The sequence below is a fragment of the Lepidochelys olivacea genome (genome assembly GCF_965140295.1).
Source record: "Lepidochelys olivacea isolate rLepOli2 genome assembly, chromosome: 8".
Taxonomy (NCBI): domain Eukaryota; kingdom Metazoa; phylum Chordata; order Testudines; family Cheloniidae; genus Lepidochelys; species Lepidochelys olivacea.
Window position 1 is genome coordinate 757,089 of NC_140418.1, and position 26,997 is coordinate 784,085.

At 54.6% G+C, this 26,997-nt stretch overlaps 1 protein-coding gene across 1 annotated transcript in view; it reads left to right on the forward strand.

The window, feature by feature from the left end:
* The window catches only part of GRK6 (G protein-coupled receptor kinase 6), a 31,505-nt gene extending 4,986 nt beyond the window's left edge, over positions 1-26,519 (forward strand). The window contains exons 2-16 of the mRNA XM_084637237.1: positions 4,217-4,312; positions 8,359-8,471; positions 8,909-8,986; positions 9,333-9,433; positions 10,969-11,061; positions 11,462-11,525; positions 12,347-12,487; positions 14,390-14,580; positions 15,174-15,211; positions 15,394-15,483; positions 18,657-18,865; positions 19,545-19,682; positions 20,010-20,147; positions 20,454-20,588; positions 24,712-26,519. Of these exons, the coding sequence (XP_084493363.1) occupies positions 4,217-4,312; positions 8,359-8,471; positions 8,909-8,986; positions 9,333-9,433; positions 10,969-11,061; positions 11,462-11,525; positions 12,347-12,487; positions 14,390-14,580; positions 15,174-15,211; positions 15,394-15,483; positions 18,657-18,865; positions 19,545-19,682; positions 20,010-20,147; positions 20,454-20,588; positions 24,712-24,762 (1,676 nt within the window). The 3' untranslated portion in view covers positions 24,763-26,519. The remainder of the gene's footprint in view (positions 1-4,216; positions 4,313-8,358; positions 8,472-8,908; positions 8,987-9,332; positions 9,434-10,968; positions 11,062-11,461; positions 11,526-12,346; positions 12,488-14,389; positions 14,581-15,173; positions 15,212-15,393; positions 15,484-18,656; positions 18,866-19,544; positions 19,683-20,009; positions 20,148-20,453; positions 20,589-24,711) is intronic.
* Positions 26,520-26,997: the final 478 nt, after the last annotated feature.

Sequence of the window (26,997 nt, forward strand, 5' to 3'; positions counted from 1 at the left end):
ACTTCACTGATTAAGAGGCTGGTGAACTCTACAGGGCTGGTAGGATAAACTTGTCCCTAAATGAAGCCCCAGAACTTGGTGTCCAGTCCTGCACTCAAGTGGCTGTGAGACTGGTGCACCTATCTACTTGCCACTGTTCCTTACTGCTTATGTTGCACCAGGAACTCAAGAACCTTTAGGGTTTCTGCATCTCTGGGCAGCAATTCCTCTGTCAACAAAGCCATTTACACACCACACTGTGGATCTCAGTGGTTCTAGAGCCTGTCCCAGAGGCTGCTGCTGCCATAAAGGCGAAGGAGCAAAGCCTGGCTCTGCAGTCTCTTGGGCAATGGTAGATTTCAGCCTGACAATCCAACTACTTCTGTCGTGGCCCTCTCCACCCCAGTGCTGACCCCAGAACTTTATAAGTGCAGGTCCCACTCCTTTGCTGACTCCTATAGTGACCATGGGCCTCAGTCTTCTGCAAAACGGAGCAGGCTCTGCCAGGTGCTGAGGCTGAATTCCAGGACTTCTGGGTTGGGTGGCAGGCTAGTAGCAACAGAATTGTGTGAAACGTGGAGCTGGCTAGAGGTGCAAGTTGACTGTGAGGGTGATTAGCCATTGGAACAGCTTACCACTGGAAGTGGTGAATTCATTATCACGTGAAGCCATTAAATCAAGGCTGGTTGTCTTTCTAAAAGAGATCTAGTTCAACCCCATGTTACTGAGCTCAATAGTGTCGCTTATTGAGTGAAGAAGAAGAAGAATTCCCTTCACTGTTGGAATAGGGGGTGAAATTCTCTGGCCTCTGTTATGTAGGAGGTCAAATCAAGTGAACAGAGAATGGCTCCTACTGGATTTGAAGTCTATGAAAAGGTTTTGAAGATGAGGGTTTTTGGGGAAAAACAAAAGCTGAATAGGGACATGGGCAGAGAAACTCCTCAAGCTACTTGAAAATCAGCTGTGGGGTAGAAACCCCAGGGAAGGTAGAAGACTCAGGCCGGATAATCCCAGAGCTATGTGCCAATGAGGTGGGAAACTGAAATCGCTTTAGTGTTGGACTTAGATACCGAAGGATCCAGTGTCTGAAGAGACATACTATCAAAACCTCCAGAGTAGTGGTGGACAACCTGTGCCCATCAGGGTAATGTGCTGGTGGGCTGCGACACAGTGTTTACTTTGACCATCTGCAGGCACGGCTGCCCGCAGCTCCCAGTGGCCACAGTTCCAGAGGAAACTAGGTGGCAGCAATTATCTTGCTTTCAGACTCAAGAGATGTGAAAGGAACCCTGCTCTTGCACTGGACTGCCATAAACTGCTGATTTCCAGAGACTGGAGTCAGTTACTCACACATGGGGAAATGGGGGAGCCACAGCCTCGGTTCTGGGCAACTATTCAGCAAGGAGCTTAGCCGGCCCTTCTGCTTCTGCTATTAACAGTCACTTTCCATGGGCGTCTGGGTGCAGTTAAGCACAGCCACAGCATTAATGTGCTATACAGTCTTTTATTAGAACCATGGAAAGCACCAAACCAGAGTTTGCAATGTACGTGATTAGAGAATGGAAGATGCTGGGCTAGCTGCTTGGGTGTACCAGAGCAGTATGTGGCTGTACCACGTTTCCACATCCCCCTATCCTGGGGGTCAAATTGCAAAGCCCTGCTTGCAAGTGAGAGCAGCCTGTGCTAGCCAGTCCAGCCCTCCCTGGAACACCACTTACACTGATGCAGATGGGGTGGGGTGACGCTGCCCTACACCTGTGGAACAGTGCACTCCAGGGAATCCTCAGCTGCTGCCTGAAGAGCGCTTCAAGTTTCCGTTGCACTGCTGCAGCAGGGCCAGGAGCCAAGAGGGGCTGAGGATCTGGCCCACTGACTGTAAAGCTATTCCCTACAATATCAACCCGTCCAGCAAATTAACTCCCCATCGCTTACCCACTCTTGCCCCAGATGCCTTTGAAAATAGGCCAACTTGGCAGTGTGCCCTGGAGCTCAGCTCCTTCAGGTTTTGGGTGGGGAAGAGCTCCTACTGGAGAATGGCCTGCCCCTGGCTTCTTCCCCCTTAAGGCACAGGCTGTTAGCTGAAGTGCCCCCACTGCTGGCTGCTGTGAGGGAGTTGTGCAGGGAGGGCAGCTAGAGCTCAGCTGGGCACCCAGCTGCTTGCTGTAACCAAGGGGAGAGCTTGGGGGGTGAATGCCTTGCTGCTACGGTTCCTTCTCTAAACAGGTCAAAGGAAACATGAGTTCTGCAGCTCTTCCCCCCCTCCCCCTGGCATGAAGTGGGGTTCTGGGTCTGCCCTTCATCAAACCCTCTGCATGGCAGGTGGGCTCTCCCTGGCTCTGTGGCCCACATCCCCCTCCTGCCTTTGTCTTTGTCACTGATTAGTCCTTCACGTCCTGTCACTGCAGGCTGTAGCTGAGAAGAAGGTGTCTGTGCTGCTGGCTCCTTCCCACTCCTGCTTGCCCTGAGTCACTTCCTTCCTGGGTTTGTATAGTTAGTTGCACAGCAGAGCTGCTGATGTTGGGCAGATGCAATGCTGCTGCCCACAGAACATACAGCAAACTCTGGCACGTGCACCAGGTGCTCAGCTCCTTGGGCTCCAGCCTGCTGTAGCCTGCGTGGCTGCATGAGACATTCTGGGCTGGAATTTCGCTGTATCCAGAGCCCACGTAGTGTGTTGAGCTGGTGGTTTGTGCCCTATTATCGGAGGCAGCAGTTTCTCCTCTGGATGTTTGCCTCTCTGAAGCTTTCAGTGTTGGGTGTCTGTGTGAAGTGAGCGTGGGGGAAGCTCTCTTTTTGCCCCAGAGAAGGCAAGCTGATTTAAACAGCTCTTGTTGAAAGCAGCAATACCAAGGGCTGGCCAGAGCTGGAGGTACTTGGTCCTGCACTGTACCTGGGGATTTTCTGCTGGGTACAGTTCCTCTCCCCACCCCTCTGCCAGGGCTCTTGTCTGTGTATTTAGTAAGTGCCCTGTCCTGTCCAGATGGTCTCTTATAGCCCCCCCCCCCCCCCCCCCAGTGGTGGCTGCAGGAAATCTGGCTGGCGGGGGATGTGCAAACTGGCCAGGATCAACGCTAGGGGTTGGCTCATGTGTTCAGCAGTTGTTGGTGTGCTGCTGCCAGCTGCTTTTTCACTAGCTGATGGATCAATCAGAATGAAACATCTTCCCCTTTCTGGAAGAGTCCCATTTCTGTGCCTGAATCAGCTGGCTCTGGCTGAGGGGTTGAACACAGCCCAAGTGCACCTTGGCTGGCCTGGAGGAGAGGCAGATGTGCTGTTGGCTAGTTTCCAGAGTGGATATCCTACCCTGCAGCATTTTAATACTTGCCATTTATATAAAGTATTGTATACACAGTATTTAAAGAGCTTCCCAGTCCTGTCCTACGGCGCTGAGCAATTAACCCTAAGAGACCAATCTGCTTTTAACAATATTGATGCTGTAATGATACCTAGCACTTGGATCCTGCTTTCCAGACATTAACTAACTCTTGCTCCCTACCTTGGAGGGAGGAGTTAGTTCCATTTGCAGGTGGGGCGGCTGAAGCGACTTGCCCAAGGCTACCCAGTGAGTTGGCTGCAGAGCTGGGATTAGAGCAGAAATTCTTGTCTCCCAGTCCCACGTGCATTTTTCATTAGCATGTTGCCTCCCTGTAGTGAATATATTTAGCCTTGGAAGATTAGGTAGCATGAACATCTCTAATTGTGCTAGGCAGGAAATTCTGCAGCTGGGGATTTCATACCTTTGCAGCACCGGGTAAATGTTACCCTTCAGCTTACTTTCAGAGATGGGGGTCTGAATACAGGCCTGGGAGCTAGAACTTCAGCTGATACAGGTGCTCTTAGGCCTTCTCCAGTCTGTGCCTTAGTTTCCCCATCTGTAAATGCAGATAACTCCTTTGAAGTGGTTGGACAGAAGAGCTCATTATTGTTGATTCAGTGACTTCCTGCTCCTCTCTTATGAGCTGGAGTGATTTAACTTTCCTTTAGTAGCAAGGCGGGGTCCTGTCACTCAGGGAGAAAGGCACCATTGCTGTCTAGATCCACAGCATGGGGCTCAGGTCCCCAAGGTGCACAGCCTTGTGACTGTTCCAGGGAGTCCATTCCCTGATTCCTGCTGGCTGGGTGTAGCTCGGCATGGGGGGTTTCTCCTTCCCAGCTCTCTGTGCTGCTAGGTCGGACGCTCTAGCTCGGTCTCTTTTGTGGCTGCCTCATTGTGATGTCTGTTCTCTGTCCCCTGCAGGCGGCGGAGGGAACAGGAAGGGCAAGAGTAAGAAATGGCGCCAGATGCTGCAGTTCCCGCACATCAGCCTGTGTGAAGATTTCCGGCAAGCACTCGGTGAGGAGTAGCTGTTTGTTGGATGTCAAGTGCTGTCCCCTGCCCTGTTTGCATATGGGGCTGGTGGATATACGTGGTTCGCTTCCTTGGGTGACTCTTAGTTGCCTGGCGGGGAGTTGTTCATCCATTGTCCTGCAAGCTCTGCCTAATTGCATTTGTGAGTCTCACTGTGTCATGGGAGAAACTAGGGGCACTGTGGTGTGTATGGGGCACAGATCTGCCAGACGTGGTAAGAGTCTGGGTGCAGAGAAAGGGGGAATGCTGGTAAGTCACGCTTTCTCCAAGCCAGCTGGACACATCCAGCAAGGTCCTCCAGGGTCCTCTAGACCAGTGGCTCTCAACCTTTCCAGACTACTGTACCCCTTTCAGGAGGCTGATTTGTCTTGCATATCCCCCCAAGTTGCATCTCACTTAAAAACTACTTGCTTACAAAATCAGACATAAATACAAAAGTGTCACAGCACACAATTACTGAAAACTGCTGACTTTCTCATTTTTACCATATCATTATAAAATAAATCAATTGGAATATAAATATTGTGCTTACATTGCAATGCACAGTATATAGAGCAGTAGAAACAAGTCATTGTATGAAATTTTAGTTTGTACGGACTTCACTAGTGCTCTTTATGTAACCTATTGTAAAACTAGGCAAACACCTAGATATGTTGATGTACCCTTGGAAGACCTCTGTGTACCCCTGGTTGAGCCACTGCTCTAAACCATTAGAGGTTTCCCCAGAGACAGGAACTTTCTTGTTCATGTAAACATAGCCCAAAGGGTGTCGCTGAGCCCCAGATCACATTTCAGGGCTGCCCCTTACATAGATGGAGAAGTGGGTTCCTATGGCCAAGGTCCATATACTCCCTGGCAAGCTGGGCCTAAATTCTTCACCACCATCCCTGGGGATCTGGTGCAGCAATTTCATTCTGATTACCAGTGGAGCTTTTCAGTGAACTGCAACTGAGATAGTCACAGTGGATACAGTAGCGCTGGGTTGTTTGTTCTGATATTCAGTTCAGTTTATTGTATGCTGTCCCCATGTTTTCAGTGCCTGAGGTGCTTCAGGGTTTGGTACTGACATTGCATAACTGCATCATCATAGCCATGGAGGAAGCTGGAGGTTTTGGCAGTTGAGTAGGGGGCAGCTGGAGCTTTGGGCAGTGGAGTTGTTTGACACTGGGATAAAAGCCTTACAGATGAATAGTAGTGAAATAGTGAAGTCACATTTTAAGTTATCACCCGTAAGTTTCAGAGTTAACAGCCAGTTGAGATGAATTATGTAGTTCACCCTCCTGAGCTGTTGTTTCAGGCTGTCTGTGGGCTAGGGCAGATGTCACTGTATCAGGTGCATTCAGGTCACATTAGGAAGGTTCTGTGTAACCAAGAGGCCTGTAAACTTGGGCCATGATTCTGCACTGTGTATGAGCACACGGTATGGTGGTGGCCACAGGGACCTGGGGGTGGTTTCCTCATCCGGAGTGCGAGGCCCCGCCGGAAGTTAGAGCAACAGGGGGCCTACTGTAACTTCCATCCTGTGTGTGAGCTCCAAGCTTCTCCTAGCTCAACTCCATCGCACCCCGTCTCGCCCTGCCCTGTGTGATGCTCTCCTGCCCTTTCCCACACTGGGAATGGAGGGTGCAACTGGTGAGCTTAGAATCAAATTCTCCTGTTTGCCTTTTAAAACAAAAGCTGAGATTTTGGAGCAGCTCTGCCCACATCGCTGAGGATGGTGGCTGCCTTCGTCTCTAGCCTGTTCCGTAGCTATCCCTATGTTTGTTTGCATTTCTGACTGCTCTGCAAACTGAGCAGAGCATTTCCTTCAGCTGGCCTTGGTGCTCAGACCTCTCTGTTCAGTGAGCATTACGAGGCATTTTGTTAGCTGTGCATGTCACCTGCTGCTGCGCTGCCTGTTCACGCAGGCTGGCTGTCAAAGTTTAAATGTTCTTTCCACTGTCCTCTGGCACATCTGGCCAAGGCATTGCCCTTGGGTTGCTTGGGAAGACTTGGTTCCTGTCTCCACTGCTGGGTCGTTCCCCCTGCCCCCTCTCCTCCCTTTGCTGGACTCCAGCTTTGTGCTTTGCTGGCTGTAGATCTGTTCCAGATAGAGACTCCTTCTCATTTACAGTTAAAGGACTGAGGTACTGCTGCCCTCCTGGGGAGAGGTGAGGGGTACGCGCAGTCCATGTTCAGGATGGGTCAGCATGTTTGTTTCCAGCAGTGGTTCCCGTATTTTCCCCTGTCACTAATGGCTTCAAGGCCAGGTGTGGGCATTCTTCTTTCCCTCCCCACACAACCCAAGAGGGTGGACAGGCCCTTCTACATCACTGAGCTAAAAAGGTCACTGCAGAAATCCAGCCTCTCTGCATGCACTGGTCGTGCCAAGGCCTGCAAGAGTGAGGCCTGTGCCGTGCTGGGGCCAGTGAAGGCAGCGAGGGAGTCTCTGACCTTGCCAGGCACCAAACCTTTCACTCCTCATTGGAGTGAGCTCATTTCCCCACAGAGAAGGAAATAGTGGAGTTAGTGAGGCAGCAGTGTGCCCCCCACCCCACCCCACCCGCGCTGGAGCTGTTGTCTCTGAGCTCTGCACCACTCAGGAAGCCGCAGCTTCCTCAGGAGAAACTGCTGCACAGGGGAGGGGAACGCCTACAATATGCCTGCCATGAAGGAGGGTGGGGACCTCTGTCCTAGGGAGTGGCAGGGGATAGGTGCTGAATACAGTGAGATGCATTCTCGCCCTCCCCCCAGTACCTCCCTTAGCGAGGGCGCATGTCCCTTCCAGGCCACTGCACTCACCCCTATAGTGTGAGCAGAGTCAGGTCCTTCTGCTCTGCCTGGACCAGGGATAGACCGCAAGGGCAAATGGAGCCCCCCTGCACGCTGGGTGTGGCCACGTGTCCCGGTTCCTGATGGCTGAGTGCGGGCTCTAAAACATTGCTGATGGATGGGGAATAAGCAACGTTTCTAATGGGTCTTGCAGGAATCCGTTCTCAGTCCACCAGTATCTTTACCAATGAGCTGAAAGAAAATATAAAGTCATTGCAGACTCAAAAAGAAATAAAGAAAAAAATTGCAGATGGCCCAAAGATTGATCAGGGCGGTAAATAAAGATGAGGACAGGTCACTGATACTGAGTGATCTGGATTACTTGGTAAGTGGGGCATGAGCAAATGTGTTTTATTATGGCCAGCTGCAAAGTCCTACATCTAGGAATAAAGACCATAGACCGTATTTTATCCTGGAATGCTGTGGCTCTGAAAAGGACTTGGTGGCTGGGGCGGGGGAGGCAGTATGGTAGATAACCAGCTGAACATTATTCCCAGTTTAATGCGATGGCTAAGAGAGCTAACGTGATGCTTGGATGTACAAGCAGGGGAATATCAAGCAGATGTGGAGAGGTCACGTTACCATTCTATACAGCATTAGTGAGACCATTAGTGGAATAGAGTCCAGTTCTGGTGTGTGCACTTTAGGAAGGATGTTGACAAATTGTGAAAGGTTTCTAGAATAGCTACAAGAGCGATCTGAGGTTTGGAAAACCTGCTGTACAGGGAAAGGGTTAAGGAGTTCAATATGTTGAACTTATCAAAGAGAGAGTTGTGGTGACTGGACCATGGACAATAAATCTCTCCATGGGGGAAAGATTTTTGATAGGAGGGCTCTGTAATGTAGAAGACTGAGGCAGACCAAGATCCTATGGCTGGGTATTGAAGTTATCCAGATTAGATTAAAGGACGAAATAAGGCACACACTTCTAACAATGAAGGGACTTGCCTGCTGGAGCAGCTTGACCTAGGCTCATGTCAGGTGGGGTCTCTAACCAGGACTGGATGTCTTTTTACACTCTAGTTCATCTGCAAGTTATGGGCTCCATAGAGGAATCACGGGGCACGATTCTTTGGCCTGTATAAACAGGCGGTCAGAATAGATTGTCGCAGTGAACCCTACTGGCCTGATCTGTGAATTCTCATTGGCTGTGGCTGTGCTGGGCTTTGATTATACCTACGTTTGAGGCAAGTGGCTCACTTCCTCCTTTGCATTTGCAGAGCGGGACTATCGCAGCCTTTGTGAGAAGCAGCCGATTGGGCGTCTGCTCTTCCGGCAGTTCTGTGAGACGCGGCCTGAGCTGTCACGCTGTGTCAGGTTCTTGGATGCTGTGGTAAGCACAGAGCTGTGTGAGAAATTCCTCCAGGACGCTGTGACCCATGTTCGGAGAGTCGGGGGCCAAGGCCCAATTGGCCTAGAGCCCTCAGTCTGTTGCTAAATCTAGGGCTGAGTGTGTGGGGAGACCTGAACCCTTGGCCCTTCCTCCCCTGCCTCAGCATTGTGACTGCTTCTCTGCTTTATGCTGCAACATTTCCCTGGGGAAAGAGTCTGTTAGCTGCTGTTCAGTAAAGGTCTCTGGAAAGATTGGGGCTGTGCCCTGAGGCTGGGGGGCAGTGTGCAGAAGCCCCATGTGCCAGTAATGGGGAGAGGGGGATTATTGATGGCGGGTGGATCATTCATGCTGTTCTGTGGCATGCCCTCTGCACGCACTTCCTGCATGTCTCCATGCCCAGCAGGGGGACTCCTACCAGCCTCATTTTCTCTGTACAGGCAGAGTATGAAGTGACTCCAGATGAGAAGCGGAAGGAGTGTGGGCAGCACCTGATTGACAGCTACCTAAACCCCAAGGTAAGTGACCTGAGCAGGCTGCTCTAGAGGCTGAGCTGCTGGCTCCATGCTGGCATGTATAAGAGGGACGCTTGGGAAGCAGGTGGCCGCATAAGCACCCAGGTGCTCACTGCGTGCTCGGGAAAGAGCACCAGCCACCCCCAATGCAGGGCATCCCCTTACAGTCAGGGAGGAGGGAGCAGAGTCCCTCCCCCTACCCCAGGAACAAATGTGCCTGAGCTCTAAGTGTCCTGCGGGCAAGCCGAGACCTGTGCTGGGTTTCTGTGGATTCCATTCCCCTGGCTGTAGCCCATGGAGGACCCTGGGGCTCAGCTTCCTGTGTCTGACTTAGCCCCTCCTTTCCCAGAGTGCGGATCATGTGCCTGAAGTTCCCTTGCCGCTAGTGAGCACTTGTTCTGAGAGGCTGGAGCAGGAGCCATGCAAGGAGCTCTTCAAGGAATCAACCAAGTAAGTTGGGGAGGGGCCCCGGGGCCTGGCTAGAGGTTACATTGGATAGTGTAAATATTCCCAGGGGAACGGACATTACAGGTAATTGGCTGAGTCCAGTGTGGCCATCAACATATGCCCTTTGCAAGAGCAATTTGGGTTGCTCCTGGGATTTGAGTCTTGTTAGCTATCCATGCTAGGGAGTGGGATTTGCATTTGCAATGAGCAGGCTGAGTCTAGCCAGCACTGATGGGGGAAGGAAGTGTGAGTGCAGGCCAGCTTTTGCGTTTCCTGCATTTCAGGGGTCCCTGAAGGCCACAAGGTGGTGCAGGAATCTCTGTTCTCTTGTGTTCTCTGTCTTTACTGGTGTTCGAGTCACCATCCTGCGTGGATCCTGTCCTATTGCCTATGGCCAGCCCTGGACTTGCTGGCCTCCTGCTTGTGGCTTTCGTTGGGCTCTCCAGCGCATCTCTTTAGGCTGAGATTGGGACAGACCAAGTGTCAAAAGTTCTGCTTGCCTAACGCTGTCTGCATCTGGATGTGGCTGTTGTGAAGACATGGTAGAAACTGTGAGTCCAGGGGACTCCAGGAGGTGGGGTGTGCAGGGGCCTGAGGCCTGCTTGCTTGAGGGGAACCGCAGTGATGGTGCCTGGAGTTCTGTACCGTGTAAGTATGTAAAGGAAACTGTTCAGCAGGCCAGTCCTTCTCCCCCTCCTCCATCATGCTGTCCAACTCAGACATTGCCTGACTGAATACTGGGCCTAGCAGCAGGTGCTCCCGCTGCCTTTATGGAACATAACCAATGGCGTTGTGTGAACAAGGAGTCTCCAGTCTGGGCCCTGCCATCTCTTGGCAGCCCCTGAAAAGGGAAGAGCCCATCTGCTGCTCTTGATGTCATCTGCATTCCAGACACTTTCTGCAGGGCTCATCGCTCTGTGGGCTGGCCTTGGCACTAGCCTCAGGAGCCAGTAATGGTTCAGACAGGTTCCCAGTGTGGCCTGTTGTGGACCCTGCTCCGATCTCCCCGCCTGCACATAGCAACGGTGCCTCAGCAGCTGATTACAATGTCTGGGCATGGCCCTTCTGCAGGGGGCTCCATTGTTAAGGACTCTCTCTCAAGGGGCAGACCGTACCACATCCTCCTCGTGTGCATGGCACAGCCAGCACCTGCTCACAGGGGCCATGCTTGGATCTGAGCAGTGCCAGCCCAGCTCCGTAAACTGCTTTCCCCACAGGACGATGTTATCCCCAGTGTCTGCTTCCTCTTCCTGCAGTGGCTGCAGATTACTGAATGTCAGGACCAAAGGGCTGGAGTTTGTGGGAAAGAGCTCTCCTGGGGTGCTGGTGGGTGCTTGGGGTAATGCCTGGCTGCCCTGCTAGGAGGGGGCAAGGGTCTCATTTGTCTTGGGTGCAGCTGTGGGGAAGGCCAGCTACTGCTTAGATCAGAGGGGTCTTGGGCCAAAGTCTGGGCTGGCAAGCTGCTCCATCCTTCGGAAAGCATTTACAGTGTCCTCCTGCCCAGGAAGCATAACTGACTGGCTGCCCCTCTCTCCCAGGCTCATCCATGACTATCTGAGCGTGGCTCCCTTTGCCGATTACCTCGACAGCATCTACTTCAACCGCTTCCTGCAGTGGAAATGGATGGAAAGGTAACTCTGTCCCTGCTTCTCTCGGGGGCACTGCAGCCCAGGGGCCCTGCAGGCTCGGGGCTAGGAGGTGCTGCTCGAAGGGAACCTGCAGCCCTTCCTTGAGTTCTGGCCGAAGCCAATCAAGTGGGAGCAGATGTTCTGTTACCTCACATCAGCTCAGGGTGCTGTCCTCCTCAGCACCCACGGAGCCCTTTCCCAGCTTTAATTAAGGCAGCAATTGGGCCCTGCTTTCCCTGTGACTGCAGAGCCAGGGTTCGCCCTCTGAGTTCCTGACTCCGTCAGCTAGCTGAGGCCAGGTGTGCCTGCTGCACCAGGGAGGGTGGGGGACTTGTTCCATGCAGCCGGGTACCTCACTGCTCCCCCTCCCATCTCATGCCAGCCTCTTCTGCTTTGTTCACAGGCAGCCAGTGACTAAAAACACTTTCCGCCAGTATCGTGTGCTGGGAAAGGGAGGCTTTGGTGAGGTGAGTGGCCTGCATGCTCTCCTGCCTTTGAGTATGAGGGAGATTCAGGGGCCAAACCTTTGTCCTGCCAAAGGGCCCCACCTGCCCCTGACAATGGGACTGGGCCTTGCTTTCTGACCCAGTCCCCAGGAAAGTCTCACTTGCTGGGTACTCTCTGCTTTTGCTCTTGATCCCCTTTTCTGGAGCTGGGAGAGCACCTTATGTTGGACACTACAGCTGCGTCTGGAGAGGAGAGAGGGGCTGGCATGGTGTGTGTTCAGGACAGGCAGTGCTGGGGGAACACTTATCACCCTGCCACTGCTTGGGCAGAGGACCAATATCATTATCTCCCATCTTACAGATGGGGAAACTGAGGCACACACCTGGGATTCTCCTGAGTCGGTGGCAGAGCCAGGATTAGAACACAGGACTTCCTGACTCTCAGCCCCTTGCTTATGCTGTTGGGTTACACCTCTCTCTTGGGCTGTAACTCCCTCAAGCATCCCCTCCATGGTGGCCAGTGGGCTGCAGGACTTGTGTCCAGGCTTCACTGCCATGTGCTCGCAAGGGGACAGCTCAAAGTTGGTAGAAGTAGATAACCAGAAGAGTCAGATGGGCAGGCCACACTGGCCAATGATCAGAGACCAGCAGGCCAGGGAGAACCATATAAGCCCCACACCAGGAAAAGAGTTGGTCTGGTGGCTTGCTTGGCTGGCAGACCCAGAAGTGCATGGCACTAATATTAGCAGTTTGGATGGGGTGGAGTCTGATCCCTGAGCCTGCACCAGCTGGGTTCAGGGGCAGGGTTTGGCCTGCAAGCTGAGCCTGCTGGCTTCCTCCAGGTGTGTGCATGCCAGGTGCGAGCCACCGGGAAGATGTATGCCTGCAAGAAGCTGGAGAAGAAGCGGATCAAAAAGCGGAAGGGGGAGTCCATGGCCCTGAACGAGAAGCAGATCCTGGAAAAAGTGAACAGTAGGTTTGTAGTAAGTACATAGGAATTGCTTTAACTTTGCATTAAGGGGCTGAGAGGCAGCTGACCCACCTGTGGCCCATACTCTGCACTGCAGTGGGGCTGCACAAGGAGCCTGTGTGGGTCCTAGTGCTGCATTTCCCCAGTGCTGGACTGTAAATGTGCCATCTCCCTGGCTGGGCATGAGATGACATGGCAGCAGTGCTCTGAGGAGGGTGCAGGCCTTGCTCGGGGGAACCCAGGTGGCTGGTTTTCGACCGAAACGCAGTCAAAGAGGGACCCTGGCGACTCTGGTCAGCACCGGTGATTGGGCTGTTAAAAGTCTGGTTCGCTGTGTAGCGGGGCTAAGGCAGGCTCCCTGCCTGCCCTGGCTCCGCGTGGCTCCCAGAAGCGGTGACCTGTCCAGCCCCTAGGCTCAGGGGTGATCAGGGAAGCTTCACTTGCTGTCCACAGCTCCCACTGGCCAGGAACCATGGCCACTGGGAGCTGTGGGGGAAGAGGCAGCGCACAGAGCCCCTTCCGCCTAGGGGCCGGAAATGCTGGCTGCTTCGAGGAGCAGTGTGGAGCCAGGGCAGGAGGGAGCCTGCCTTAGCCCCACTGCACTGTCAACTGGGAGCTGTCTGAGGTAAGCACTGCCGCCTGGCTGGAGCATGCACCCTGAACCCTCTCCTGCATCCCAATCCTATGCCTCAGGTCGGAAACCCCTTTCCCCCTCCCATACCCAAACTCCCTCTCGGAGCCTGAATCCCCACCCCTGGCCGGAGCCCAGACCCCCTCCCATACCTTAACCCCCAATCCTGAGCCCGCTCCTGCACTCCAAAACCCTTACCCCCTCCTGTACCCCTGCCCCAGCCCGGTGAATGTGAGTGAGGGTGGGGGAGAGTGAGTGATGGATTGAGTGGGGAGGGCTCAGAGAAGGGGTGGGGCAGGATTTTCTGTGATTAGAAAGTTGGCAACCCTAGACAATCCAGAGGACCCGCTGATCTTCACTCCACTGCTGTGGGCCCGGATAACAGAATTCAGCCCTGTTTGCTGAACAGGGCACAGTGATGGAGCTCCCCCTAGAGGCTGGATGGTGTCACAGCGTTAGTCTGCAGAAGGAAAAGGAGGACTCGTGGCACCTTAGAGACTAACCAATTTATTTGAGCATAAGCTTTCGTGAGCTACAGCTATAAGGGAAAGCTTGGCCTATGCAGAAGGCAAGCTGCAACCAGCCCCACCTCTGACCTGCTGCAGCTCGATGGGGTTGTGTGGCAGAGATCTACTGAGCAATTGTGGCACACTATCCTGTGCCTGGTGGAGCAAGCAATGCATAGGGTGGGGGCTGCTGCTTCCAGCTGTAGGGAGGTGTTGGCCACATGGCACTGAGCGGTGTGACAGTTCCCACCAGATAGAACTTTGGGGTGAGGGCCCTGCATGAAATGCTTCCACCCAGCTGCTTCCTGTCCAGGTGTCTTGCTGTCCTAGCTGGACAGCAGCTTTGGTTCTGATCTCTTCCCTGGAGACTTCCTAGCTCCTTGCACAGACAATGCAGCCAGTTCCCTTTCAGTGTGCAGTGAAGAGGGAATCTCCTGTGAGCTGGGGATCTGCCTGGCTGGACCCACTAGCTGCTGCCGCATGGTAGACTTGGATTTGAATGGTTTTCCTCTCTGCAGTGTCTGCCCTGGCTGGTTGAGGGCTTCACAGCTGGAAGGCAGGTGAAGCCAGAAAAATGGGAGGGGTGCAAAAGCCCCCTCCCAAGAGATAATCCCCAATGTGTCTGATAGGTGATGGGGATAGGAAACAGTTCTAACCTTGCCACCCAGGCAGCTGTGTCCAAGGCTGGCTGGCTGCCTGGGTGGGCCTGGTGCCTGCCAGGGCCTCTATCTGCAGCAGCTCTGTTGTCTTCTAACAGCTTTTCTGCCCTGTCTTGCAGGTGAGCTTAGCCTATGCATACGAGACTAAAGATGCCCTCTGCCTGGTACTGACCCTCATGAATGGAGGGGACCTCAAGTTTCACATCTACCATATGGGTGAGGCTGGCTTTGAGGAGCCTCGGGCTGTGTTCTACGCAGCTGAGATCTGCTGCGGCCTGGAGGACCTGCACCGGGAGAGGATAGCGTACAGGTGAGTGAGCTTTCCTGTGATGGTGGTGGGAGTAGAGGCTCACAGTTACACAATATGCCCTTTAGTGGGGCTGGTTCTTTCACTAGCTGCAAAGGCAAGAGGGCGCCGGGGAGCTCTGCCTCTCCCAGCTAGTCCCCTCCCAATCCTCCATGAGGGTCACCCTGGAACCCAAGTTAAAGGGAGCGGGGAAGGCCTTAGAGGAAAGGCTGGCTGTAAGCCTGCTCTGGATGGGTTTGGATGAGTTCTCTACAAGAGAAGAGGGAAGCAGCCCAGTGGTTTTTCACTTCCGCTCTTTTCATGAGGCTTGGAGTCTGAGCTGTCAGCCACAGGGTGAACAGGAGCTGTGCTGGGCTCGCCTGGTGATGGGGATGTGACTGTAGGAAGGCTGCACTCCTTGCCTGAGGGGTAGGAGTTGCATCCCATCTGCTCATGAGATGCAATATCTGTGCTTTGCACTAGGCTTGTACAGACAGTCAGACTGAAGTAGCAGGCACTGCCCTGGTGGGATGTTGCCTGTAGGACTGTCCCAGGCTGAGCTGAGGGTTTTGCTGCTCCAGGGCATGTCTAATGGAATCTGCTCTCTCCCACTCTAGGGATTTGAAGCCAGAGAACATCTTGCTGGATGACCATGGTGAGTCGAGGGCTGCAGGTGGGAGAGGAGCCAGGAGTGTGTGGCGGTGCTCTGGCCCTGTGCCTGGACTGTGGGAGCCTCTCTCATTTCCTTGTGTGAATCAGGGCTACTTTGTGCTTACCAGTAGCCATGGCCTAGCCAGTCAGCTCGTGAGCTCCTAATGGTGTTATTCCCATATTCAGGTCACATCCGTATTTCAGATCTGGGGCTGGCTGTGCACGTGCCCGAGGGCCAGACGATCAAAGGCCGCGTGGGGACAGTTGGTTACATGGGTGAGTATCTCCTGCGACAGGAAATCTGGAGGCTATGTGCCCTGATTTCCAGATTTGAAATGTGTTCAATTTGCATAATACCTCCCTCTTCCAAAGTTTGCCCTGCCCCCCACAATGTCCTTTCTGACCATAGAGACCCTGCCTAAATTATGGCCTCCAACAACCTGCCTTTGGCCACAGAGAAATGGCTAGAGTGACTGCCTATACCAGTGGCTCTCAACCTTTCCAGACTCCTGTCCCCTTTCAGGAGGCTGACTTGTCTTGCACACCCCCAAGTTACATCTCACTTAAAAACTACTTGCTTACAAAATCAGACATAGAAATACAAAAGTGTCACAGCACACTTACTGAAAATGACCAACTTTCTCATTGTTACCATATCATTATAAAATAAATCTACTGGAATATAAATATTGCACTTACATGTCAGTGTACGGTATACAGAGCAGTATAAACAAGTCATTGTCTGTGTGAAATTTTAGTTTGTACTGATTTTGCTAGAGCTTTTTATGTAACCCGTTGTAAAACTAGGCAAATCTCTAGATGAGATGATGTACCCCTGGAAGACCTCTGCATACCCCCAGGGTACATGTACCCTTGGTTGAGAACCATTGGCCTATACAGTGTCACTCTATTCATCACCCTGGGCTGCATTCTAGCCAGAGCTCCATGACTGGGAACAGACTGGGGGCTTTGCTTTAGAGGTAGGTGTCTGGACAGAGCCCTGGAAGACCCTTGGAATCTCTGATTTAGAATCCTAGCCGTCCTTAAGGATTGCGTAACCATGGGGACATGGTGCTTTGCGCACACAGCTCCCCTATGCTCCCAATGAAAACAGGAGACAGAAGCAGGGGTGCCCAAAACTAGGAGTCTACTGACAGATCATAACAGCTCTGGTATCCTCAGCTGGGTTCAGTGAGGGGATGGCTGACTGAAAATTAGACTGGAGACCTTGGAGCAGAACACTGTAGGCACTGATTCTACATCCCTCCTGTGACCCAAGGTGCCTAGTGTGGCCCACACTGAAAATGCCAAAGTCGGCGCAGGTTGCAAGAACAAGAGCAGATTCTCCCAAAACTAGTGGTTAATACTGTAGTTAGATTCACCAATCGGTCACAAACTGTGCTTCTGATCCCCAACACTGGTTATCAAGAAGCCAAAAAAAAAAACCACACAGCCCCCTTTATTGCATTCCAGTCTCTGGCTCCTAATCAGCAAATAGGTCCAGTAAAGTGAGAAGTTATTTAAAACTCCATTCATTGTACAAAATGTTCTTCTGATCCCCAGAGGGCCAGCCACATTCCGAGATCAGTACTAGTTTGGATCTGACCCAAAATACCACGCTGCCAGCCAATCCCTTAGTATCTAAAACTAAAGATTTATAATAAAAGAAAGGAAAGAAATGGTTGAAGCTCTCTTCTAACAACTATCAGATACATACATATGACTTCAGAGTCTATATATCGGGTTCATAGCCACATTGGTGAGTTTGCTGGCTTGTAAAGTCCCTCTGGAACACACCCAAAGCTTGGATGGGTCTATCAGTCCTTTGTTCAAAGCTTCAGTTTGTAGAGAAGTTACTCCAGAGGTGAGAAGCAGGATTGAAGACAAAATGGAGAAGATGCAGCTGCCTTTTATATCCTTTGCCATGTGGCTTGTACATCCTTTGGCCCAGACACAAGCTCCCAGCACATGGGCATGGAAAAGCTTTTGGAGTCTTCTGTCCATAGGCATGTCCCTACATGTCCTGCTGACTCATAGGTATAGGCCCTGGCTTCTCTCAGTGGATTCATTGTACAGCTGACTGCCCTTGGTGGGCCATCCAACAGGCTAGATAGTGCTGATGTCAAGTTGCCTAGGGGTGTCACCCAGAGACACAGCACAGGTTTGAGATGTAGGTGTATGTCACACACTTATAACTCATGATACAAAGATACAGACCTATAAACAAGATTATCATACCTAGCAAATCATAGCCATGTAAGGTCTCAGTGGAAAAGTTATCTGGTAAGATTCATTGTCATATATAATATGGGTATCTTCTAGTCTAAGCAGTCACCCATATTCCATACAGCGTCCCACCTACTAAAGGCGATGGTAACATATAGCAGTTGAGCAGTGGCACACAGCCATGGGGGGCAGGTGGGCCCCCCCTTTGGGGAGGTGAGCCCCCGGCTCCACCCACTCCCTCCCCATGGTCAGAGCCCACAGACAGACACACACACACAAGTCCCTCCCCCATCCGGGCTGGGCTGGAGGAGCCCTGGGCTGCCCTGAGCGCTCCGCACCGGGGCGGGAGGAGTCCTGGGCTGCCCGGAGCCCTGAGCGCTCCCCACCGGGGCGGGAGGAGCTCCCTGTGCCTCCCCTTCCTGGCCCCAGCCTTCTGGGTCTGTTGGAAGACGCGTTTGATGTGTCCCATGCAGGGTCCGGGGTGGCTGAGGAGGCAGTATGTGCTGCCTCAGCCGCCCCGGAACCTGCATGGGGCATAATAAAGCAAACCCTGCCACAAGCATTCGGCAGCCGTGCTGGGGGAGGCAGAGCCTCCCCTGGCCTATTGGACCCGCAGCCCAGGCATGCTGAGCGCAGCCCGCCCCAGGTCTCCCACAGCAGATCCCTGCCTAGACAGCTGTGGCTGCACAGCCTTAGGGCTGGACAGGTCTCTCATTTTTGACTGATCACAAAAATCACCCTTTCCATCTTGTGGCTATTCCTCTTTCCCGAGAGTCCTCCCAGACACAGGCAAGGCTGGGGCTGTGCCCACCCCTGACCATGCCACTCATTCTCAGAATCTGCCAGTGCCACAGAGCAAGCCAGCTCCCTAGCTGTGGCTCCGGGACGTACCCATGAGGGCTGGAACAATGTGTATAGTGGGGGTGCAGAGAGCCACTGAACCAAACTGTGAACCCTGTGTGTGATGGAAACCGCTTCCAGCCAGGGGTACCATAGCCCTAGTTCCAGCACCTATGGACTGACCCGATAGTTCCAGGGGAGAAGAGCTGGGGAATTGCTAAGAGGTGGAGGAGGCTAGAAGCTGACAGCCTGGAAGGAGCCCTTGCCCAGCTCTCCTGCCTGAGCCATTCCCAGCCCTTCTCTGACTAGGCTAGATTCACCCTCTGCCCTCGTGGGTCGTGTTCCATCCTCATGTTGCACTCGTTTGCCCCACTCCCTTGCAGCTCCCGAAGTAGTGAAGAATGAGCGCTACACATTCAGTCCCGACTGGTGGGCTCTGGGCTGCCTTGTCTATGAGATGATCGAGGGCCAATCTCCCTTCCAGCAAAGGAAGAAGAAGATCAAGCGGGAGGAAGTGGAGCGGCTGGTGAAGGATGTACAGGAGGAGTACTCGGAGAAGTTCTCGTCTGGCGCTCGCTCCCTCTGCTCCATGGTACCAATGCCTGAGTCCATGGGTGCCCAGGGCGTCCATGGGTTTTCCAGAGCTGGAGCACGCACAGAAAAAAAATAGTGGGAGCTCAGCACCAACCAGCCACAGCAGTTCGGCAGCCTGAGGAGGAGTTTGTGGGAGGGTGGAGAGCAGCGCGGGGGCAAGGCGAGGGCAGGAAGAGATGGAGTGGGGGTAGGGATTTGGGGGAGGGGGTGGTGGAAGCAGGGCCTTGGGTGGAGCACCCCGGGGAAAAATAAGTCCACGCCTATGTCTGAGTTCCTCCCTTGCCCTGCAGATGCCAGAGCGGCAGTGTCCAGGCTCGCTGTCCTTCGCTCAGCTAACGCTGCTCACGTACCTTTGGTCCCAGCCAAGTCGGCTGGGGATGAGGCTGCAGGCACAGCCTGCTGCTTGAACTTGGTGGGGGATGGGGGGGAGTTGCATCCTGGCATCCAAAAACAAGGCCTGTGGAGTGGCTGCAGGGTGCACTGACTCCCCCTAGCACCTGCCTGGCTGGAGAGCCTGCCCTCTGAGAGGCCATTCAGAAGCCCAACCTAAATTCGACCTCAGCTCCTAGTGTAGACCAAGGCTAGGTGCTGCTGTTCCATGTATCTTCTTCCCCAGGCTTCTGTGGAAGGGTCCTGCCCTCTGCCTGCAGTTCTCACCCTGCTGTGCTGTGTTGCAGCTGCTGTGCAAAGACCCTGGGGAGCGGCTGGGGTGTCGAGGAGCTGGAGCCCAGGAAGTGAAGGAGCATCCTCTTTTCAGACACCTGAACTTCAAGAGGCTGGAAGCAGGCATGCTGGACCCCCCCTTCAAACCAGACGTAAGTGTTGTTCCTGGGCAGATCAGAAGCCATGGCCCTGTGGGGAGGAGCTCTGCTCCCACATTACCTCTCTGTCCCATTTGTGCGGATCTTTTCCCAGGTGAGCAGGGGCCCTGTAGCTACTTACTAACGAGGGGGTCCCCCTGCTCCCCACTCTGGTTGGGGTGTTTCTGGAGCAGCTGCCCCAGCCTCCCCAATGTGAGGGATGCTGTTGGAATGGGTGGCATAGGTGGGAAGGGAACTGCCTGGCAAATGGTGGGAGTTCTGACAGGGCCCATGGGGCTCGGCTCCGCTGCTTTGTGACTGCTGCCTCTGCTTCTCTCCCAGCCCCAGGCCATCTACTGCAAGGACGTGCTGGACATTGAGCAGTTCTCCACAGTAAAGGGAGTGGAGCTGGAGCCCACAGACAATGACTTCTACCAGAAGTTTGCTACAGGGAGTGTGCCCATCCCGTGGCAGAACGAGGTACGGGGGGGTTCATGCACAAAGGGCGCCTGCACGGCAGGGAGGGCTGCCTCCCATAGCACAGCACTTGACTAGGTCCAGGCCTTGGAGAAGGGGCCAACAGAGCCCAGTGACCCTGCTCCTCCGTGCAGTGACTGAGTGAAGGGTTCTTGGCAGTCTCTTGTGCCCTGTGTGATCAGCCTTCAGTGGGGTAGGTAGGGGCTTTTCTGGGCTGTTCCGGTCAGCGGGTCTCCAGCGCCCAGGGTCCTGTCTGCTGAGGCAGGTGGGTGAGTGTCTCATGCTGCAGTCATCTCCTTTCTCTCCTAGATGATTGAGAGTGAGTGTTTCAAGGAGCTGAATGTCTTTAGCCTGGATGGCACAGTGCCCCCTGACCTGGACTGGAAAGGACAGCCTTCTCCACAGCCCAAAAAGGGTTTGCTACAGCGCCTCTTCAGTAGACAGGTAAACCCCCAAGTGGGGAGCGGGCCCTCTGGGGATGGCACCCACCTTCCCTCTGCACTGAGACTGCCAGGACACTCTCCCCCGCTCCCCCACCCAGCAGAGTCAATGGCAGGAGCCAGACGCTAGGGGGCACCAGAGGCGCAACGTCTCCCACGGGGTCACCAGCATGATGGGGCCAGTTTCCAGGGCAGCCGCACTCCTCTGGAGTGCCAGGGGAGTGCCTCTCCTGGGCATTCAGAGCCCGGCAGGTCCTCTGGCCTCCCTGCCCTGTTCCCTAAGGGCTGGAGCCCTCCGCTGTGTCCACCGGTGCCTGAGCGCACTCGCCTTTCCCTGGATTTTCAGGCCTGCAGTTGATGGAGCTTTGTCCCCCTCAGGAGTTAACCAGCCCTGACATCTCCAAGTAAGCTACTGCCCTGCACAGATATCCCTGTAGTGCGCACGGCCTGATGGTGGGGTGGGGAGACTTGTACTCCTGCAGACCTCCTGATCGTGTCGGCTCGTGCTGGGCTTGCGTTTCGCTAGGGGACTGCCCAGGAAATGGTGAACTGGTCTGGCTGGGGTCCAGCCCTATCTCTTCTCTGCTGAGCCCCGTTCTTCCCTTGTTTCCCACTTGATCCATGCTCCCTGGTCTGAGAACGATACGTGTCTGTAGCATAGAGACTTGTTGCTTCCCTCTGCAAGAGGTGGCTCTGTACCTCCAGTCCTCTGAGACTGGCTCTGTCCTCGCATGATCCTGTGCACCTAGCCCTATGACATCTGTAAAGACAATGCCAGCTGCAGCCAACTGCACTGTTGCCAAGTAATCTCCAACCCTAGGTCAGGGCAGTTCAGCTCATTTGAGGCCCTACTTTAGATCTGCTCGTGTGGACACAACCACTCGAACCCCTGGATCGGGGAAATTATATGGCGGGCCATAAATGCTTACAAAATTGCGGGTTGGGGAGAGGGCTCCAGCTGGGGGAGTGGGCTGTGGGATGGGGCCAGAAATGAGGAGTTCAGGATGCGGGAGGGGGCTCTGAGCTGGGGCAGGGGGTTGGGGTGAGGACTCCAACTGGGGTACGGGCTCTGGGCTGGGGCAGGGGATGAGGGGTTGGGGGTGCAGGAGGGTGCTCCGGGCTGGGACCAAGGGGTTCGGAGGGCAGGAGAGGGATCACGGCTGGGGCAGGGGGTTGTGGTGTGGGAGGGGGTCAGGAGCGTAGGCTCCAGGTGGTGCTTACCGGAAGCAGCAGCATGTCCCCACTCCGGATCCTACACAGAGGCACAGACAGGTGGCTCGGCGAGCTGCCCCGTCCTCAGGCACCATCCCTGCAGCTCCCGTTACCCATCGTTTCCAGCCAAAGGGAACTGTAGGGGCGGTGTTTGGGGCGGGGGGAACATGTGAAGCCCCCTGGCTGCCCCTACCCAGAGGGGGGACATGCCACTGCTTCTGGGAGCCATGTGGAGCCACAGCACGCTCAGAGCAGGGAAAGCCCCCAGCTGGAGTGCCGGAGCAGGGAAAGCCCGGACCCCACTCCCCAATGGGAGATCGAGGGCTGGATTAAAACCTCTGAAGGGCTGGATGTGGCCCCCGGGCCGTAGTTTGCGCACCCCTGCCCTGAACCTGTGGCTTTCCCATGCTCTCCAGGTAGTCTGCACAAGCCATCAACCGTCACTTCCTGGGTTTTGCCTTTATTGGAAACTTGAATAAAAGCAGGCTTTTCCCATAAGCCTGGCTTGTCCTCAGGCTTCCTTCAGAGCCTCTCTGTGTGCCTTGTTTGCTCCAGGCTCTGGGGGACACCCCTTCTGATCTGAGGGGATGGGAAGGGGAAATTATGGGGCAGCAGGACTCGGGCCCCTGCGTGTATCTCTGCTACCAGAGTAGATCAACAAGAGCCTTCATCCCTCCAGAGGGTGGGAGATTGTCCGGCTCCTGCTGGAGACACACACGCCCTCCCTGTGCAGCTCCAGCCTATCTGCATGATGCTATCTATGCTGTGCTGGAGGATGACAAACTCCGTCTCCACCCCGTTCGTTAGCTCTTACCTGCATGTGGCAGCAGTGCCCAAAGGCTGTGCATGCATTGTGCTGGGTGCTGCCAGAGAGACAAGGACGCTGCCCTGAAGAGCTCAGTCTGGTCTGAAACACACGCCAAGCATGTGACAGATGGGGACGGGCTGGGCTGGGGTGTGGTGCCCTGCAGTCCTAGGGATGGTGGGTGTTTCTAACTGCACTGGAATGCCCAATCCCCTCTCCTGCCTATGTTGGCATTGCAGCAGGAGTGGGGGGCAAGGCCTTGCAGACCAGCTCAGGAAGGGTGTCGCATGCAGAAGGGGGCAGTGGAGAAGGTGGAGAGGAGCAAGTGGAAGGGGGCAAGGTAGCAAACTTGACAAGGGGATGACACCAGAGAGAAGGCCAGATGGGCATGGAGGAGCAGAGGGAGGCAGGGCCTGGATGGGTGAGGACAAGAAACTTGAAGTGCGTGTTGTGCAGAGCCAGGGGAGGGGCACAGTCAAAGCCCGAGGTCAGAGAGCTGATCTTGAATGGGTTGGAGGGGCTACCATGAAAGCTGGGAAGGGAGCGTCACTGATGGAGGTGCCCAGGGACTGGACCAGTTGCTTTGGGAGGTGGAGGGGAGGAAAAAGTGGTCGGGTCAGATCTATCTGTGTAGTTGGGGTCAGGGTCTGAGTTGTGTGCCCCCATCCCAGGCGGAAGGACTCAGTGCACAGACTTCTGAGTGTCATCCTGCCAGGCCGAGTCCTCAGCGTTAATGAGACTCCCAGCATGGCTCAGCCTGCAGCAGGCAGAGATGCTGCTTGGTGCACAGCTCTTGGGTGCCAGTGGGCGCAGAACCACTGCAGACTTCTCTCTCTGCATGTTCTCTGGCATGGAGTAGCCTCGGTTTGTATCCAGGGACAGGCATAGCCCATGCTGCTGCCACTGAGCTGCTGCCTAGCAGCTGTGTGACCTGAACACAAGTAAATGTCAGAACAGCCTGGCCCAGACCCGTTCCGAGCTACCTCCTCTGCTGGTTCCCGCTTTCCCCTCGTAGGCTCTCAGCATGGCTGTCCCTCTTTGGTGCTGTTTCATAAGAGCCTCTGGCCGGAGCCACTTATCCCACTGTCCTGGCACAGGAGTGCTCTGAGCCAGCTGTGGGACCTGGCAGGGGGGTGGGAGCTGCAGCAAACATGGGGTCCTGCCTGGTTGTGACTCACCAGCCTCTCATGCCACATCTTTTCTCTTTCCAGAGGTGAGCAGCCCTCTCCTGGCTGCTCTGCTCAGGGAAATACCTGGTGGCCTAGACTCACCTGCGGACATGGCAAGACCTGGGGAAGAGTCGTCTTGTCCTTCAGTGCCTAACCCCCACCCTCCCCACCCCAGCAGAGCAGATGCTGCTTGTGTGTGTTAATTACCCCGTGAGCAACTAACCCTGCTTCCCTGCACTCTCGTTGCCTCACCCCAGTGTGAGAGGGGGCTTTGCCACTGCTGTCTGCTCAGTCAAAGCTTCCCTGCATTACCACTGCTGTGGGCCCTGCTCCCAGCGAGGGGCTCCAGGAAGTCAAAGGCTCCTGCTGACCCCCTGACCTCCATCCTGAGCTCTGAGTCTCGCCAGCCCAGGTGCTTTGTAGGGTTTGGGATATTTGTATAGGTCTATATGTACTGAGGGCACAAGGATTGTTTGTGATGGGCTCCAAGAGCTGCCTTGCCCAGATCCCTGCCCTCTTCCTGCTGAGGGAGCCAGCTGCCTGTGGGCCCCCAGTGATCAAGGGGCCCTGTGCTGTGTAGGGTGCAGACATTGGGTCAGACGTGAGCTGGTTGCTGTGTGTCTTCTGCACCCCGATGGATTTCAGTCTGGGCAAGGCCAGTGAGGTCCCACCTCAAGCTGCTGAGCTGGCCAGTATAGGATTGTTCCTCCACTCAAGGGCATGTCCTCTGGGAAATGGTCCTGCTGGAAGGACTCCCCTATCTGTTCCCCTCCCAAGGGTGTTAGCTCTCTTCCCCTGGCTCCGAGTCCCTTCTCTCGCAGTGCGGGGTGACCCGCCCTGCTCAGGGCAGCTGGGGGCGTGTTGTTTTGTACCCATGCTCACCCTCTGCTTGCTGTGCTCCTCTCTCCCTCTCCTCCCTTCTGTTGCCCTTCTGACTTCAGGACTGTTGTGGAAACTGCAGCGACAGTGAGGAAGAGCCCAGCCGGCTGTAGACCCCAACCTGTTCTCCGGGCTTGGACCCTCTTGCCTCTCCCAGGCACCCAGCTGTGCAGCACGCCAGCCTGATGGACAAGGTAGCAGCTACCCTGCCACATGGGATTTGTTTACAGTTTTGCACATCTCTATTTTGAGACACTCGAAGTAGACCCAGAAAGATGCTCTGGGCTGTGAGCAGCAAGCCCTGCGCCAGGGAGCACTGTGCAGCAGGGCCTCGCTGTGCTTGGGGAAAGCCCATGGCTGGGAAGACCTGGATGCTTCCGAATCTGCTGCTTGGAATTGCTCTTCTGCTGCTCCCCTTCTCAGCCCCGCTGCTCCCCTCCACTGGGGACAGAGGGATCCCCCAGCACAAGGTGGGGCTGCCAGGGCAGGAGCTGGCAGGAGCAGATCCAATGACCCATTCCAGCAGCTGGCCAGTCTCGCAAGCCCCAGGTTTGATATATTTATATAGGTCTGTATGTATGTATATATCATGCATAGGTTTTTTATTTCTCGGGGGAGGGGGTCCTTCTGCATTTCCCCCTCCCCCTCCCATGGGCTCTGGGCACAGTGCTTCCCACAATGGGGGAGCTGCTGCACCTGCTCTGCCCTGGAAGTCTTGGGCAGGGGCCCCTTGGCCACTCCTGGCACCTTAACATGTCTAAAGTATCTTCCCTAGGACCTTCTGGGACTGCTTCCCCCCCGCCCCCCGGGAGGATGTCTCCTGGCAGCACAGGCTAGAGGGGAGGTCCATTGTGCAAACATTCCCACAGCCCTTTGGGCACAGGAAAGTACCATGCCAAAGCATTTACCACTAAAAAGCCCAGCTATGGGACCAGTCAGTGCTTCGCCTCACCCCCTTTGCCTGCTGGGCACCTTTTCTCCTTGCTCACCCTGGCACTCACTGCCTCTGGCCCCTCTGATGGGAGCCAGGATCACCCCGGCTGTTTGAAGCTGCAGTTCAGCATCTGCCGCTCTCTGCAGCAAGGCAGGATGTGGCCTTTCCCAAATAAAGCTGGAAGCCAGGCCAGCTCCTGGATTCTGCATGTGGCGTGGGGTGCCCTGGCTGCTGCTGAGAGCCATCGTAGACCGCTTGGGTAGTCCCCTGGAGGAGCTGCAGCAGGATTCTAGCTCGCTGCACTGGCTGGCAGAGGCCATCGGTGCCCAATGTGTCTGTAGCTTTCGCTTTGTGCAGACCCCATAGGAATGTGCCTCTGCCCCCATAGAGGGCAGTGGGGCTGAGCCTGCTGCCTGTGTCCAGCTGTGGTGTCTGCAGCTCCACCCTGCTCGGAGGTACTGAGCTGCTTTCAGTGGAACAGCCCCACTCAGGCCATCACCTCCAGGCTGGGCCTAGCTGGCTGCTGAGCCCCAGGGACCTGTGCCAAAGGCTTAGTGCACCTCACCCTTTCTCCATGGGAATCTCTTCCATTACGCAGCCTTGCAGCATCTAGAAATCTTGTGCCTTCCGGGGAATCAAAGGAGAGGGGCTTGGCGTCCCAACTGGAGCCTTGCATGGCCCTATGGGACTGCTTCAGCCCTCTGACATGCTCTAGGGGTCCATCCATTTGCTCGTGTCCTGTACAGTGCACATTTGTTCCTAGCGGTAGCGGGACTCTTCCCCCGTGCACTGGGCTGGCTGCTCCTCGGACCTGTGGTATCGTTCGCTTGCATTGCACTGATGGTGGGAATATTTAAAGAATTTTTAACCTTTCTGTTAAATGTAAGTTCTGTCATGTCTGTTGCTGCCGTGCAGAGGTGAATACAGTGAGCACAACACACTTCCCATTGCCTCCTCCTTCTCCCCCTGTCTCTACCTAGCAGCCTGGTACACAAACCTGCTCGGGGAGAGCTATGCTGCTCTGCCCAGGAGCACAGTTGTCAACTTACACATGGTAAATTAGCTCTCCAACTTTCACAATAAGCCAAAAATCAAGCTAATCCCATTTCAAAACAAGCCAGTCCCTAAGAACCCCAACACTCACTTATTAGACCCCCTGGCATGCAGTCTGGGACTGTGGTGGGCTCCAGGTGAGCACCCCTGACTCTTTTCCCCCCCCCCCCCCACCGCCCCAACCCTTGCCCCTGCTTGCCAGGAACCAATCACAATAAAGAAGCAACAAACTAGAAGCCAAAAACTAGCTAACAAGAAACTCACAAGCCAATTAAGCCAAAAACAAACCCAAATTCTGTTTTTTCTCTTGTGGGTTTAGCAGGTCTGTTTAGGAGCCTAGGATTAGCCGAGCCAAGCCCCT